Source organism: Lates calcarifer, linkage group LG17, assembly GCF_001640805.2.
Source record: "Lates calcarifer isolate ASB-BC8 linkage group LG17, TLL_Latcal_v3, whole genome shotgun sequence".
In the NCBI taxonomy this organism is placed as follows: domain Eukaryota; kingdom Metazoa; phylum Chordata; class Actinopteri; family Centropomidae; genus Lates; species Lates calcarifer.
In genome coordinates, this window is record NC_066849.1 from 27256124 (window position 1) to 27271236 (window position 15113).

Below are 15113 nucleotides of genomic sequence, written 5' to 3' on the forward strand. Positions count from 1 at the left end.
CATTGTGGGTCGGTGGAGTCTCTGGGTTTAGTAACATGAGGAAATGTTTTCGGAGAAACCCCCCCCCGGTACACATGCCCATACTCAAAACCTGCACCCCCAAGGACTCAGTAGGACTCAGCTGACTTTAAACAACTTCACTAACTCTCAGAGAACAGGTCTGAATCTCACCTGTAAGATAAAATAAATGAGGTCAGTCGTCATTGGCTGGTTGGATGTTAACCTCACTGTTAGCGCTAACCGCTAAGAGAGTCTGCAAGGATGTGAAGAAGGAGGAAGTAGACGTAGAGGAACCAAGAAGGGAAAATGAAGAGCGCGGTGGAAATACGACTAAAATAGAAATTAATGACATCTTTGTTCCTTTTTTGAAGTTAGTTTAATTTTCGACGTTGTTTCCGTCCTCGAGCCTCTAGCTCGCTCTCACCGTCAGAAGCCTGTTCAAGGCGGGAATTTGTGCCATTACTCCACCTCGACATTCGAGACTGTCCTCCGGTAAAAAACAACCACATACCCATATCGCCCCACCTTTAACATTTTCTGTATATAAAAATGTCTACGTCATGTCTTAAGCTTGTTTTTTTGTTAGCCAAAATTAGCATCCCTGCTAATATCACAGTTAACGTGAATTATGGATGCACCTTGCTAACCGAGCTAACTAGCTGGTGTTAGCATTAGCTGCTACACTATCTTTGTGTTGTCAGATTCACCCCTCACTTCTACCTCCCGTCCAAATATGGTTACTTCTGGTTTAAAAAAACAAAATGGCGACGGCCACATTCCAAACTTGAAGCTGTAAAATTATGGGTCTGTGTGTGTGGTTTGTTTTCATGTAGCAGCAACGTTTCTACACCAACTGCCTCATACGTCTGTGTGTGTGTGTGTGTGTGTGTGTGTGTGTGTGTGTATTTGTTTGGGGGGGGGGTAGACAGCTGTGTAGCGAGGCCTCGATCCTCCACCATATGTTCAGGGACACACACACACACACACACACACACACACACACACACACAGTGACGGAGAATCCACGGCCGTTTCCTTCATCTGTGAGAAAAAGGCTGAAGTGTAAATATTGATTGATCATTTTTTGATTGATTGGTTGTCGGCCATGTGCAGTGCATGATGGGAAACAGGTTAATCCAGCTGTATATTAGATTTCTGTTCGATTTACGACACAGAACCACAACTTCCCGATGAGTGAATCTGATTTAAACACATCGTCCACATCGAGCTCACTTTAATCATTTCTAAATATTGATTATTATCAGTGTTCTGTGTGATTTATTAGTAATTTGTTCCCTGACTTCAGTCATTAATCGATCAACTGGAAATTAACTGTGATAATCAATATGTTTTTACCAAAAAAATCAGCAGTTTAAGACATTTATACATAATAATACTTAATAAAATAAGACTCAGTGAAGGAGAGAAGAGAGAGAGGGAGAGAGGAAGGTGGGAGGAAATAAGGAACAGAGGAGGTGAGGAAGGACAAAAGGAAGAAAGGGAGGGATGGAGGGAAAGAAGGAGGAATGAGGGAAATGTAAAAGAGGCAGGAAGAAAAGAAAGAGAAAGAAAAGAGGGAGGAAGGAAGAAAAGAAACAGGAGTAAAGGACAAGAAGGAGTGAGGAAAAAACAGGATGTGAGCAAAGAGGAGAGGAGGAGGAGAAGGACGGAGGGAAGGAAAGAAAATGGGAAGAATAGGAGGTGGGATGAGGTGAGGGAGAAAGGAAGGAAGGAGGTAAGAAGGAACAAAGAAGGTGCAGAGGAGGTAAGGAAAGACAAAAGGAAAGAGAGACGAGAGGAAAGAAAGGGAGGGATGAAGGAAAGAGGGAGGAGAAAAGGACAAGAAGGAGGAAAGAAAAACAGGATGTGATGTCATTGTTGACGTGAATATTTTTGACAAAATAAGATTCAGTGAAGTCGTCGCCTTTGAATTAAATATGAATTATTTTATGACATTTAATAAAGAAAATAATGAATCAGTTTTATTTTTATTTACTCCAGAAATTAATCAGCTCAGTGTGTGTGTGTGTGTGTGTGTGTGTGTGTGTGTGTGTGTGTGTGTGTGTGGTTGGGAGCGCGCACGTGAGGCTCGTGCACGAGGATATCATACAGAGAGAGAGAGAGAGGTGGAGCGAGGTAGACGACAGTGGAGGTTGGTGACCATCTGTGTGTGTGTGGCGACGAGCCAGAGCTTTTACCCACAAACCACCTGGATCAGAGAGTGTGTGTGTGTGTGTGTGTGTGTGTGTGTACGCTGTAAAAAGTGAAATCAGTAAAATCAATACATTTTAAATTTTTGCTTTAATCAGTCAGATGTCACCGATGCTTTCGGTGAGTTTAGTAACAGCATGTTATTGTGGTTGTGAATCGTTTGATCCAGGTCAGATGACGTTATCACCGCGATCAGATCTGTTTACTTTAAAGAACATTTTTCAGATTTTCAAACGACACCAGAGACGCTGCTTTTGTTTTTATGAATCTGCTCGTTGACGCCTGGAAACATTACACACGAGAACACACAGGCAGAAATATAAAACACACAGAGGCATTATTTGGTCTGAAAGTTTGGGACAGTGTTTTTCCTCTGGTGAGGGGAGGCGACTGTAACCAGGACGTCAGTTTGGTTTCGACTTTTCATTGTTTGGTTGTTTGTGTCCCGCAGCAGAAACACGACTGAACGTAAAACACCGACCAGAAAAATCAGTTCATCACCTCCTCTTCTTTTATTACCGGTTCAGTGGTGTCTGTTTGGTAAAAGATCGATTCGATTAATCGACGTCAAAACACAAACATCAGACAGAATTCACCTGCAAACATACAAACATCAAACTCTCTCTCTCTCTCTCTCTCTCTCTCTCTCTCTCTCTCTCTGCTGCAGTCTGGGTAATCCATACAACTGAGGGATGGACACACTGTACACACACACACACACACACACACACACTGTGATTAATGGCAGCAGAGTCTATAGCAGATTATGGTGAAATCACTACAGATAAAACACTGCAGTGTGTGTGTGTGTGTGTGTGTGTGTGTGTGTGTGTGTGTGTATTATCTGAGCCAGACATCCGTTCTCGCTCGACCAGAGAGAGAGAGAGAGAGAAAAGGGGGGAGGAAATGGGGGAGAGAGGGAGACAGATAGAAAACGGTGATAAAGTTTCCAAAACAGTGAAAGTAGCCAATCAGAGAGAGAGTTACTCTTCTTCATCCATCCTCATCCTCAGCTCGTTCACTTCCTCCTCACCCTTCCTCACCCCCTTCCTCCCTCGTTCGTCTGTAGAGATAAAAAACAGAGTGAAATATTTCGAGTGAAATCTGATTGGACGCTGGTCTGGACTCTGGGCTCTGATTGGACAGAGGAGGTTTGATAGTGGGCTGTGATTGGACAGCTCAATCTCAGCAGCAGCTCCCAAAGTAATCAATAATTTATCAGTATTGATCAACCTGCAGAGGAGGAAGGAGGAGATGGAGGGAAGGAAATGGGAAGATAAAGATGGAGAAAGAGCGAGTGGGAGGAAGGGATGGAGGGAGGAAAGAAGGAACGAAGGAGGCGAGGAAGGACAAAAGGAAAGAGAAGGAAGGAAGAAAGGGAGGGAGGGATGGAGGAGGTAACAGGAAGGATGTAAGGGAGGAATAAAAGGAGGGAGGAAGGAAGGAAATGAAGAGGAGAAAATGACAGAACAAACTGAATGTGAGGAAGAAAAGAGGTGAGGAGGGGGGAGAGAAGGAAGGAAGAGATGGAGGAGGGAGGGTGTAAGGAAAGAAGGAAAATGAGGAAGGAAACAAAAAAGAAGAGACGAGGGAGGATGGGAGGAAAAAAGTGGATGACTGAAAAAAGGAAGAGGAGGAGGGGAGAAGGAAAAGGGTGAGGTAAAGGTGGAGGGAATAAAAGAAGTGAGGGAGGAAGGAAGGAGGAGAGGAAGTGAGGAAAGGAGAGAAGGAAGCAGAAACAAGAGTTATGATGACAGAGAAACTTCTTCAGTTTGTGGTATTGACTGTGTGTGTGTGTGTGTGTGTACTGTCATCCATTAGAGAGCTATAATTATGGTAAGTGAGGCAGAGCTGCGATCAATACGGCAATTCATCAATCTGAACCCGCCCACCAAAAACACAAACACACACACAGACGTTTTTGTTTATTTATTTATTTATGTTTATTTATTTATTATAGGATCAATAAACCGTCAGCTCCTGGACGCAGACGTTAGAGTTAAAAACACCTGTAACGTCTGGAACAGGTGAGACCTCAGCGCAGTTTGTTTCCTTAGTCCCGGCTGATTCCAGCAGAGTGAGACCTCTCACCGCAGAGAGCAGCTCCGTCCGGTCGTTAACTGGTGCGTTCCAGTTCTACGTGGACGTCGGGAATTTCCACGTTCTGAGTTGGAGCTTTGTTTGTTTTGCATTAGGTCGGTTTAAGTTTTATCTGTGGACGCGTTGTTACGTTGTTTGTGGAGTGTTGTTATCAACTGGTGCTGCTAACAAAGGCTAGTCCGAGATACGTTTGAATCGGCCTAGCCTTACGTGTTTTTACAAACGTTAAAATCTAACGTTAACTACTGAGGTGTTCTTCAGGTGAAGCACATGTGTTTTGATTCTCTGGAAGAGCAACAACAACAAACCTGAAATATGTTTTTAAACCAACACCTGAGGACAGGTGTGACTCTGCTTCCTGTTTTGTAAAAGTCGTAAAGAACGAGAGAAACAGCGCCCCCTGCTGCCATGGAGTGGTAATTACTTCCTGTTGGAGTCCGTGCGGTTCAGAAAGCAAAGCCTGTGTATATTACCCATGATCCTCTTCTCCTTCTGGAGCAGGAAGTGTTATCGCTGTAACACAAACTCTGTTTCTAACTCTTGATGTTTGCGTCAGAGATGAAGCTGGTGTTTAACTGATCCACAGTGACTCTGAACCTTCTGGGTCTGATTCCACTCAGAGATCGAACCTGCAACAACAGGTGTACAACACTGCTTTAATGATGTGTGGTTTACAGGTCGGATCGTCTGTTTTATTGGTCATTTTCATGTCTTGGCTGTGAAATTCACCCGACAGCAGTTAAAGGAATCTCGTACGTGTCTGCCTTTAATAAGACTGTGTAGTTTATAAATTATAACCTGTTAATATTATCCTGAAAGTCAGAATCTGGTATCAGCTGAAACAGTGGAGCATCTTTGACGCCACATTCAGGATCTTTGAGGAGAGAAATAAAAAGACAAAATCGGTGCTGATTTAAAAATACGTGTGCGGCTGTTTCATCCGATGCCCGATGCTAATCAGCAGCCGGAGGTCAGAGGTCAAACACATTTATATTTATCCACCAGTTCATTGGCTGGTTTCCAGGCGAACTCGCCCGAGAATCTGCTGCAGAGCTGCGAGAGTGTAGAGGCGCTGACCGATCAGCTGCTGATTTTAAATGGGTTTGGGAGGGTTCCTGGAAGGTTTTTGAAGGGGTTTTGGAGGGGTTTTGTTGTGTGTGTGTGTGTGAATGTGTGTGTGTGTGTGGATGGTTGGTAATGGCGTCGGGCCTCTTTTGTTCTGGCAGAAGGTGGCGAATGGCAGCCGCTCAAAGAAAACAGACAGAAGCTTCAAAATGGTTGCCAACGCTTTAAGATGGCTGCCAGGCTGGAGAGAGAGAGAGAGAGAGAGAGAGGGCAACTACACACACACACACACGCGCGCGCACATACCCAAACACACACACAGGCCGGAGTATTAGCGTGTGTGCGACAGAAAATGCTAAAAGTGTGTGTTTGTGATTGAAAATGTGAAGAAATCTGTGTGTTTGTGTTTTTTAAGTGTGTGTGTGTGTGTGTGTGTGTGTGTGTGTGTGTGTGTGTTGCAGTTGGCAGCGGCTCCTTGGCAGCGGCGGCTGGTTGGGGCGTCCAACAATGGAGACGGCTAACGGGATTCTCTCTCTCTCTCTTTCTCTTTTTCTTTCTCTCTATTTTAAACACTGTCAGAGGGGCGAGAGACATAGACTACAAACAGAGGAAAAGAAAGAGAGAGAGAGAGATTGGCGTCTTCATAAAATGGCGGCGTCTTGGCAGCGGCATCTCGTCGACACAAAGCCTCGTCTGCCTCGTCTGTTTGTGCGTTTTTATTTTATAATTAATGGAACAAAATTAAACACACACACACATATCTGCACAATAACACACACACACACACACACACACACACACACACGTGTAAGTCGGGTATTTTGGCGGCGGCGGTGTTCGACCCGCCCTGGACGCCCCCCATGCGTGTGTGTGCTGTGTTTTTGGGTGTGTGTTGGGTCGTGTGGGGAATATGAAGGGGCTTCCACAAAATGGCGGCTGGTGGGCGACGTCAAAATGGAGGCCAGGCCGAGAGGGGTGGGGTGGGTGGGGGTGAGGTGGGAAGGTGTCGAGTGGTCGGACTTCAAAAAATCACTTCAACATGAAGAGAGAAAGATTCCTGTTTCCCTGTGTGTTCTAATTCAACAGCAAGAGAGACAACTTGGCTTTTATTTTGGCGAGGTGCGAAGAGAAGTGTGTGTCCCTGTGTGTGTGTGTGTGTGTGTGTGTGTGTGTGTTTGGCTGGCGGACTCGGCCAGGGTTCAAGATGCCAAGTCGAGGTCTTGATCCTCCAGAGCTGCCTGGAAACACAAAACAAACGCACCCTCCTCCTCCTCCTCCCGCGAATATCATCGGCTTTTATTTCTGATTTTATTTTGTCGGGGTGTGTTTCATCTGATGTTTAATAATTTTCACATTTTCCAGTTTACGAGCTGTAAATGAGCATAAATATAATTTTTTTAGGAGTTAATAAATCTGGATAAAATTATTAAAAACGTTTTAAAATGATTTCTAGTTTAATTAAAGACACACATTAAAAAATGACAATAATACACATTTCATGGACGTCTTATATGAAGAATATGAAGCATTAAAAATAAGAGGAAATAAACTGAACACAGCAGAGCTGTGAAATAAAGGAATAAAATCAGTGTGTTTTTATTTTGACGGGTGACGCATCACTTCCCCCTGGCTTATTTAAATCTGACCTTTGACCCTGAACTTAAAGAAGAATTTAAATATTGAAATATTATTTTAGTTTCGTTGCTCAGATTTCGATTAATAAATGAGATAAAATAATAAATGAATGGTCTGGGTGAATACATCAGGTGCTGTCCAGGTGTTTAAACCAAACACACCTGCTCCTTCACTATGAACAGAAACACTTTATTAGTTTATTTTATTGTCTTTAACGAACAGTTTAAAGGAGCATTCTGTTCGGTTTGACAGCTGAATGAATGATCTGTTTATCACTGATGTAAACAAACGTTTCACTGCATCAGAAAACATTAATAATAAGTCAGCTCCTGTCAGTCAGGAAGTCAGGAAGAGACGTCGTCCAATCCGGTCGTCCGGTGGCTGCTGGTGGGCGGGAACAGTGATTTACTGTGAGTGGAGATTTGTGGCCTTTATAAAAATGAATTCATACGTCTCCTCATTTCATTAAAAGCTAAATCAGAGCGTGACGCAGCTTCTGATCGATACCGAGGAGGGTGAGGAGGGTGAGGAGGGTGAGGAGGGTGAGGAGGGGGCGCTTGTTTTTACTGCCTGGACCCGGGCGAGTGAGGCGAGCGAGCAGACGGGCGGGAAACTCTCCGTCCACGTTTTCACTTCCAGTAAAAAACATCAACATGTCGTCTTCATGCTGAATGTTTGACACGAGTGTGAAGCAGCGTATAGCCTCTCTCTCTCTCTCTCTCTCTCTCTCTCTCTCTCTCTCTCTCTCTCTCTCTCTCTCGCTCTCTCTCTCTCTCCCTCCCTCTGTATTGTTGGCATGTCTCTCGCCCCCTCCCCCCCAACAGTCAACGGTCGACCTCTCTCAGCCAAACACACCGAGGGAAAAAAGAAAAAGATCTTGGCCGCCAAAACTGTTCACTGTTTCTTTTTCTGTCGTCTTTTTTTTTGCTGCTGCTGCTGCTGTCGCTCGGCCAAGAGACGACGACACGATCCCAGTCTGACTCAGCCGGAGAGAGAGGGAGAGAGGGGGAGAGAGGGGGAGAGAGGGGGAGAGAGGGGGGAGGTAGATCCATAAACATCTTAAAATAAAAAATCTGAAAATTCAAAAGAAAAAAAAGGAAAACAGGAAAGTCAGACGAGCTCTCAGGTCAAAGCCCTGATGGTGGAATGTAACTAAGTACATTTGCTCAAGTACTGACTGTAACTAAGTACAGTTTTTGAGGTATTTGTAACTATTTCCATTTTCTTCTTCTTCGTTCTTTTACTCTTCCACAGTTCACAGTGAAATATTTTACTCTTCAATCTTTACACTTTAGATTCTCGTTACTTTTCAAATTCAGATTTTACATTAAAAACTTTTCTTCCGTTCTTCTATAGAATCAGCAGCAGCTCTTAAATGAATCTGCTAACGATACTTTTATCGGACAGCTTTAGTTACTAGTTACTTTGAGATTTTACAAATTTAAAAAAACTCGATGAAAGATTAAAGATTAACCTCGTGTTCAGTCTCACATTATGATTTTATTCTCATAAATCAAAATATATTTTTCCTCCATCATGTGACGACCGCTCAGATTCACCAGGTGACCCTGTGGAGGGGCCCGACCCCCAGGTTGGGAACCAGTGGACTAAACTATCTGAAATGCTGCTGAGGCATCGACGACTCTCTGATTTATTAAATCAGTTACTTTAAATAAATGTAACTGATCACACGTCTGTTCTTTAAACACCAGTTTGAATTTGTAATGGAGTATTTTTACTCAGTACTTTTACTTCAGAATATAAATACTTCTTCAAGCAGCTGCAAACATCAGTTTAAATATCTGATGATCCCTGTATTTATTCTACTGTTTTACCTGTGATCAGTTCAGTGTCCCACAGTCTTCACCTCTCTGTCAGAGGTCAGAGGTCAGAGGTCACAGTGCAGAGGAGTCCCTGGCTCCACTTCCTTCTCGCACCATGGAGAGTCTCTGCTGCCGACGCTCAGTCACTCTAACTGACTCTAACTGACTGACTCTAACTGTAACTGCTTAACTCGCTGTAACTCGGTGGTTTCTGTAACGAGCACGCAGCTCTGAGCAGGTAGAACTCACCTGCCAACATGAAACACTTAGAGCAAAGATATTTAATCATGTTTTACTTTCTTTCCATCCTCCACCTGACCTGCATCTTTGCATCTCTGCCTCTTGTAGCTTCATTCAAACGACACGTTTCCAGTTGAAACAAACGTCAGATTCGTCTCCATGTAATCAATCGATCAGTGGATCAATAACATGTTGTGATCATCTCCTGAGCTGCTCCTGATGTTTCCTCTGATGCGGATGAGCTGATTCCCTTTGAGAGTTTACAGAGAACTGATTCACCTGCTGTGACCCCCCCCCCCCTTTTTATCTCTCTATCACACTCTGTCACTTTCTCCACAATAATGACATCACTTCCTGCAGAGCGGCGTCTCCGTTGGTTCGTTCTCTGGATAAAAACGTCGTCATGTAAAAGTAAGAAGGGAGAAGAGGAGGAGGAGGGGGCTGAGCCTCTCTCTCCCCCTCTCTCCCTCTCTCCCCCTCTCTCTCTCCCTCTCTCACTCTTTTCTGGCTTTCTGGGAATCATCCAGTACTGCCCCCCCCCCCCTCGTTTTCCTAGAAAAGCGGTAGTTCATGTCAGAGGGAGAGAGAGAGAGAGTAGGGCCGGCCGAGCGACCTCCAGGGCCACAGTTTGACTTTCCCACAGAGGGGGGGGGTCCTCCTCTCCCTCCCTCCGTCAAAACTCCGTCAACACCACTTTTTTTTGCGTTCAAAATAAAAGCCTGAACAGCAGCTGCTTTTATCTCCAAATTGAGGCTTTTATTTTGAAGTCTTTGACAGTGTGGGAGCATGTGAAGCTTTTATTTTGAAGGCTGTGCAACTTTTGTGTTTCTGAGCAGAGACTTTTACTTTGAAAACTAAGAAGAGGAGGAAAAAGTGAAGGGGGGGGGGGGGGGGCGTCAAAATAAAAGCGAAGCCAGCAGCAGCAACTTTTCAAACAGAGACTTTTAATTTGAAGGCTGGAGCTTGTTCCCACTTTGTGTTTACTGGTTTCACTGGTTTGTTTCTCCTGGTGTGTACAGAGGGCTTTTTTTGTTTTAGCCCCCCCCCCCACACACACACACACACACACACACCCCTCCCTCCTTGATGGGGGGTGGATGCAGACGGTCCGGTCTGCTCCCACGCCTCATTAGCATATTTAATTAACCTGGACAGGGAGGGGAGGGGGTGTCAGCTGAATGAGGAGGTGGTGGGGGGGGCAGTGTGTGAAAGTGCCCTCCAACACACACCCATCAACAGCACCCCTTTACCCCCCCCGGTTGCCGTGGTTTCAGCCTGATGCTCTTTGTTTTAAGCTGCTGAAGCGAACAGACACAGTGAACAGCATGCAAAACAAGGCTGATAAATGCTGCACTGTGTCTGTCTGTGTCTGTGTGTGTGTGTGTGTGGGGGGGGCATCACTGCAAAAAGTTAAAGTTTTTAGAAATTCAATAAAACAGCTGAACCAGAGGAGAAATGAAACTCGACCAGGTTCTTATTTCAGGACAGTTTGTCAGATTTAGAGGAACATTCAGCAAACTGATGATTAGCTTTTCATTTCATGTCTTTAATTTCCTGTGACAGAGCTGTGATGAAGTCTGTTGAAGTGTTCTTCAGTAACTCAAACTCACTTACAGCTTTTCTTTGAAGACTCGGACTCTAACACTGGGGACTGTAATGTATTGACCTACAAATTAATCGCAGGAAAAACCTTGTGATGTTTACATCAAATGTTACATTGACCTTCATCTGATCAGTTTAAATATCCATTAGTTTATTGTGTTTTTTGAAGTAATAAAAATGTCTAATATTAAGTATAAAAGCCTGAGTGGAACTAATCATCTTTTACAGTGAAAACAGAAGAGAAGAATCTACTCAGTGATTCACAAACCTTCAGTCACATCACTTCTTTCAGTGTGTTTGCCGCCGTTTCTTCCCGCTCTCACAAACAACTACTACGACTTTAACCCTGAGTTTCCCCTTAAATTTCCCCTGAAAGTTGTTAAGATGAAGTTGCATAAATCCTGTTTACACTGAGGGAAATATTCAGACCTGAGACCTTCTGGTTTTATCGCAGCATCAGGAGGAAATGTCGTCTTCTGCTGTTTTCTTTGTCATTTCAGTTTAAATAAAGTTTAAAGACCTGAAGCCGAGTCTGATAATTAAACTTTATCATAATTAAAAAGTTTCACTTTGACCGGCCGCTCTAATAAAACTGAACCTGACTCAGTTCCATCCATCTCAGTCTGGTCCTGAGTCATGGCCCCTGGCGGCCCGGCTCCAGCGGCGGTGGTGTGGGGTGGGGGATGATGGGTAATATTTCTTCCACTCCCCGCCTATTTTATCTGCAGCGCGGCCGATCGATGCTCCTGAAGCCGCTAAATCATTTGCAGGGAGCGAGCGGGAGCTGCATCGGAGCAGAGAGCATGCTGGGAAAAAAAAACAAGAAGAGGCAGGAGACGCAGAAAAGAATCAGACGAGTTCAGAGGCTGAAACAGGAAATCCTCAGCTTCAGATTCAGTCTGATTTATTCAGATCTGACTCTTTGTGTCTGTCAGTCCGTCTCAGACTCAGACTGACGCTCAGATTTAAGATTTACTGTCAAACAGTTCTTTTTAAATACAACAGAGAACAAGTGAAGCGACTCTGGAATAAAGACAAAGAAAAGAAAAAAATCCAGATGTGATATAGGCTGTGATATTAAACAAAATGATAAGAGTGTTTCATCTTTAATGTTTGAAATTAATGTCCCTGAAAAGTAGTTTTTAAATTAATTTGATTTTAGTTGTGCCTAGGCATAGATTATCCCGGCCAAAATAATTGCGATAAACAATATTATTGTGATAATCATGAAAATCTGCTTTAAACTCTTAGAAAGATTTGAACTGTTCTATGGGCTGTGGTTAAATGAATGTTACTGTAACGTTAAAGGAAAACCTGTAGTAAATTTAAGTCAGTTCTCCGGAGATCACAGCGGCGCTATTTGCTGTTTAGCTACATGGCTAAAACGTCATGGAGACGGGAGCTCAAAAGTCGCAGGGCTCCCCCTTGTGGCGATTCAACATAAATCAACACATGACTGTATGTTGGTGAGACAGATTTTTTAAAGTGATCCTGATGACGGAAATTCACTACGATCAACTTACCGTGAGTGTTTTTAACGGCGATTAGTGATAAAATCGTATATCGTCCCATCTGTAGTAAAACTGAAATTGAAAATACATCCCACCAAAAGCATGCAACTCAAGCAACACAACCACGGCTGTGAGTCTTTAGCCACTGTTAGCAGGAGGCTAAACTGTTAGCGACATTCAACATGGCCGCTCATCACCTTCCTTCAGGATAACTCTACCATCAGAACCAAACATTTAGATATTACAGGAAGTCAGCAGCACTTTTTTTATTAACACATGTTGATCTGAATGGACGTACACACACACCTGCATCTGTAAACGGCCAATAGGAACGCTCGCTCTCTCTGAAAAGACCTGTGATTGGCTAAAGTCTCCAGGTTTTTTTAAAGCAGGAGTCTGGTTCGCTGACTCTGCAGAGGAAAGTGTGTGTGCAGACGTGTGAATGAACAGTCGTCTGCTGTGTGAGTGAGACCAGGTGAAACCTGAGTCCTGTGGTATCAGGATCAATACAGGCGTCCCTACGCAACCACACACACACACACACACACACACACACACGGTGTAGTAGTAGTAGTGTGTTATTGAGCTGCTCTGTGATTCACTCGCCTTCATCTCCTGAAAATATGAAAACAAGACTGAATCATTTACTTTAGTGACAGTAAACACAAATACAAAATGGTCGCCTGTGAACATGGCCGGTCCTGGACAGGTGTGAGGATGTTTCAGTTTTTCAGTTTGAGGTTCTGCTGAGGCTGTTAGAACCAGATCAGCCTCTGATGCTCTGTGATTGGTTGTTGACATTTATCTGATCATGTGACCTAATGAGAGAACAACTGAAGACAAACAACAAACAAACAACATCAGAAACAATCACAATACATTTCTGTAACAGCCAGTTTGATTCCCTGCAGCTTTAAAGCATCGTTTGTGCACTTGTGTGTGTGTACAGTGTGTGTGTGTGTACAGTGTGTGTACAGTGTATTTAATGTATTTTCATTACTGTTGTCGTCCGACTCGTCTCCTCATCCCTGTTGATCTGTTTTTCTCTCCAGAAGCCGGCCAATCAGAGAGCCCCAACCAGGCCAGCGAATCAGATATCAAGGAGCAGCCGGAGAACGGTGAGCACACAAACACACACAAACACACACACACAGATACACACAAACACACACAGATACACACACAGATACACACAAACACTGTACATGTTGTAATCTATAAACACACATATATACGGTAAATACACACACACACACTCAGGATGACCTGTGTTTGACCCTGGTGGTCAGACTGAGGCTGTGGTTTTATCACACACACACACAGACACACACACACATTCCACAGTGGAGGTTGTTTGTCTGGATCAGGGAAGTGTGTGTGACAGATTTTTAAGTGTGTGTGTGTGTTGATGGATGTCAGAGAGCAGCAAACTGTATGAGAGGATATCCTCTCTGCTTTTATCTGTGTGTGTGTGTGTGTGTGTGTGTGTGTTAGACCTTGACCCTGGGGTTCAGCTACGTGCCTGCAGACACACACACACACACAAACACACACAGAAACACTCCCAGCTGGTAGTGATTATCCTTGTTGGGAAACAGAAGCTTCCACTTCCACTGTTACTGTTCCTTACTCAGACTACTGCTACTACTACTGCTACTACTACTGCTACTACTACTGCTAATACTACTGCTACTACTACTGCTAATACTACTGCTAATACTACTGCTAATTCTACTGCTACTACTACTGCTAATACTACTGCTACTACTACTGCTAATACTGCTACTACTACTGCTACTACTGCTACTACTGCTAATACTACTGCTACTACTACTGCTACTACTACTGCTAATTACTACTGCTACTACTACTGCTAATACTACTGCTAATACTACAGCTACTACTACTGCTAATACTACTGCTACTACTACTGCTACTACTACTGCTACTACTACTGCTAATTCTACTGCTACTACTACTGCTAATACTACTGCTAATTCTACTGCTACTACTACTGCTAATACTACTGCTAATTCTACTGCTACTACTACTGCTACTACTACTGCTAATACTACTGCTGATATTACTACTTTAGCTAGCTATTTAATAGCCAGTGGTTGCTAATGTTGGCTAGCTAACCTCGCTAACGTCAGCACCTGCTAGTAAAAAAGGTCCCCCTGATATAAGCTCTGGGTTTTACAGGGTGTTTCTTGCTATGAGCCACATCTTCATGTTTCAGTTGTTAGTCCTTTTCTGTGCTGCTCAAAAACAGCTAAAATAGTTAGCTAAGTTTGTCTGTTTTCATCTTAGCTGGGTGAAGATAAATAGCTAAGACCGGCTTTATTCACATTAGCTGAGCAGCACAGAAAATGGCTGACGACAAAGACACAAAGATGTAGACCCATAGCTTATATCAGGGATACCTGCTTTTACCAGCGTGTGCTAACCAATGCTAATGTTAGTGAGGTTAGCTGGCTAACGTTAACACCTGCTGGCATCAAACTTTGTTTTTCTTTATTTGTTTAAAAATTGTGATTGTAAAAAAAATGAGATCAGACAGATCAGATGTTCAGACAACACAGGACACAGCGCAGGAAACTGTGTTTTCATTTTCAGACTTTTCTTAGCTCAGAGACCTCTACTCCTCCTGCTGCTACCTTCAGTTTCAGTACTGTTACTGTCACAGTTTCCTGTTGGAGTCGAGTGTTTTACTGTCAGTAATATTAATAATAATAATCTAATTATTTATTTAATGATGACAACCTCTCTCTCTCTCTCTCAGGTCACCTGGGTTTTCAGGACAGCTTCGTCACACCTGGAGTGTTCACGGTGGCCGAGCTAGTACGAGTCTCACAGAGTAAGTTCACCTCTCTCTCTCTCTCTCTCTCTCTCTCTCTCTCTCTTTCTGTCCTGAGGCAGAGCAGTG

The 15113-nt window shown here is 43.6% G+C and overlaps 1 protein-coding gene across 5 annotated transcripts in view; it reads left to right on the forward strand.

Moving 5' to 3' along the window:
• Positions 1 to 15113, forward strand: part of nfia (nuclear factor I/A) — a 168706-nt gene that overhangs the window by 118486 nt on the left and 35107 nt on the right. For all 5 annotated transcript variants that reach the window (XM_051076951.1, XM_018676179.2, XM_018676194.2 and 2 more), the window contains exons 3-4: positions 13240 to 13305; positions 14970 to 15044. In XM_051076951.1, the coding sequence (XP_050932908.1) occupies positions 13240 to 13305; positions 14970 to 15044 (141 nt within the window). The remainder of the gene's footprint in view (positions 1 to 13239; positions 13306 to 14969; positions 15045 to 15113) is intronic.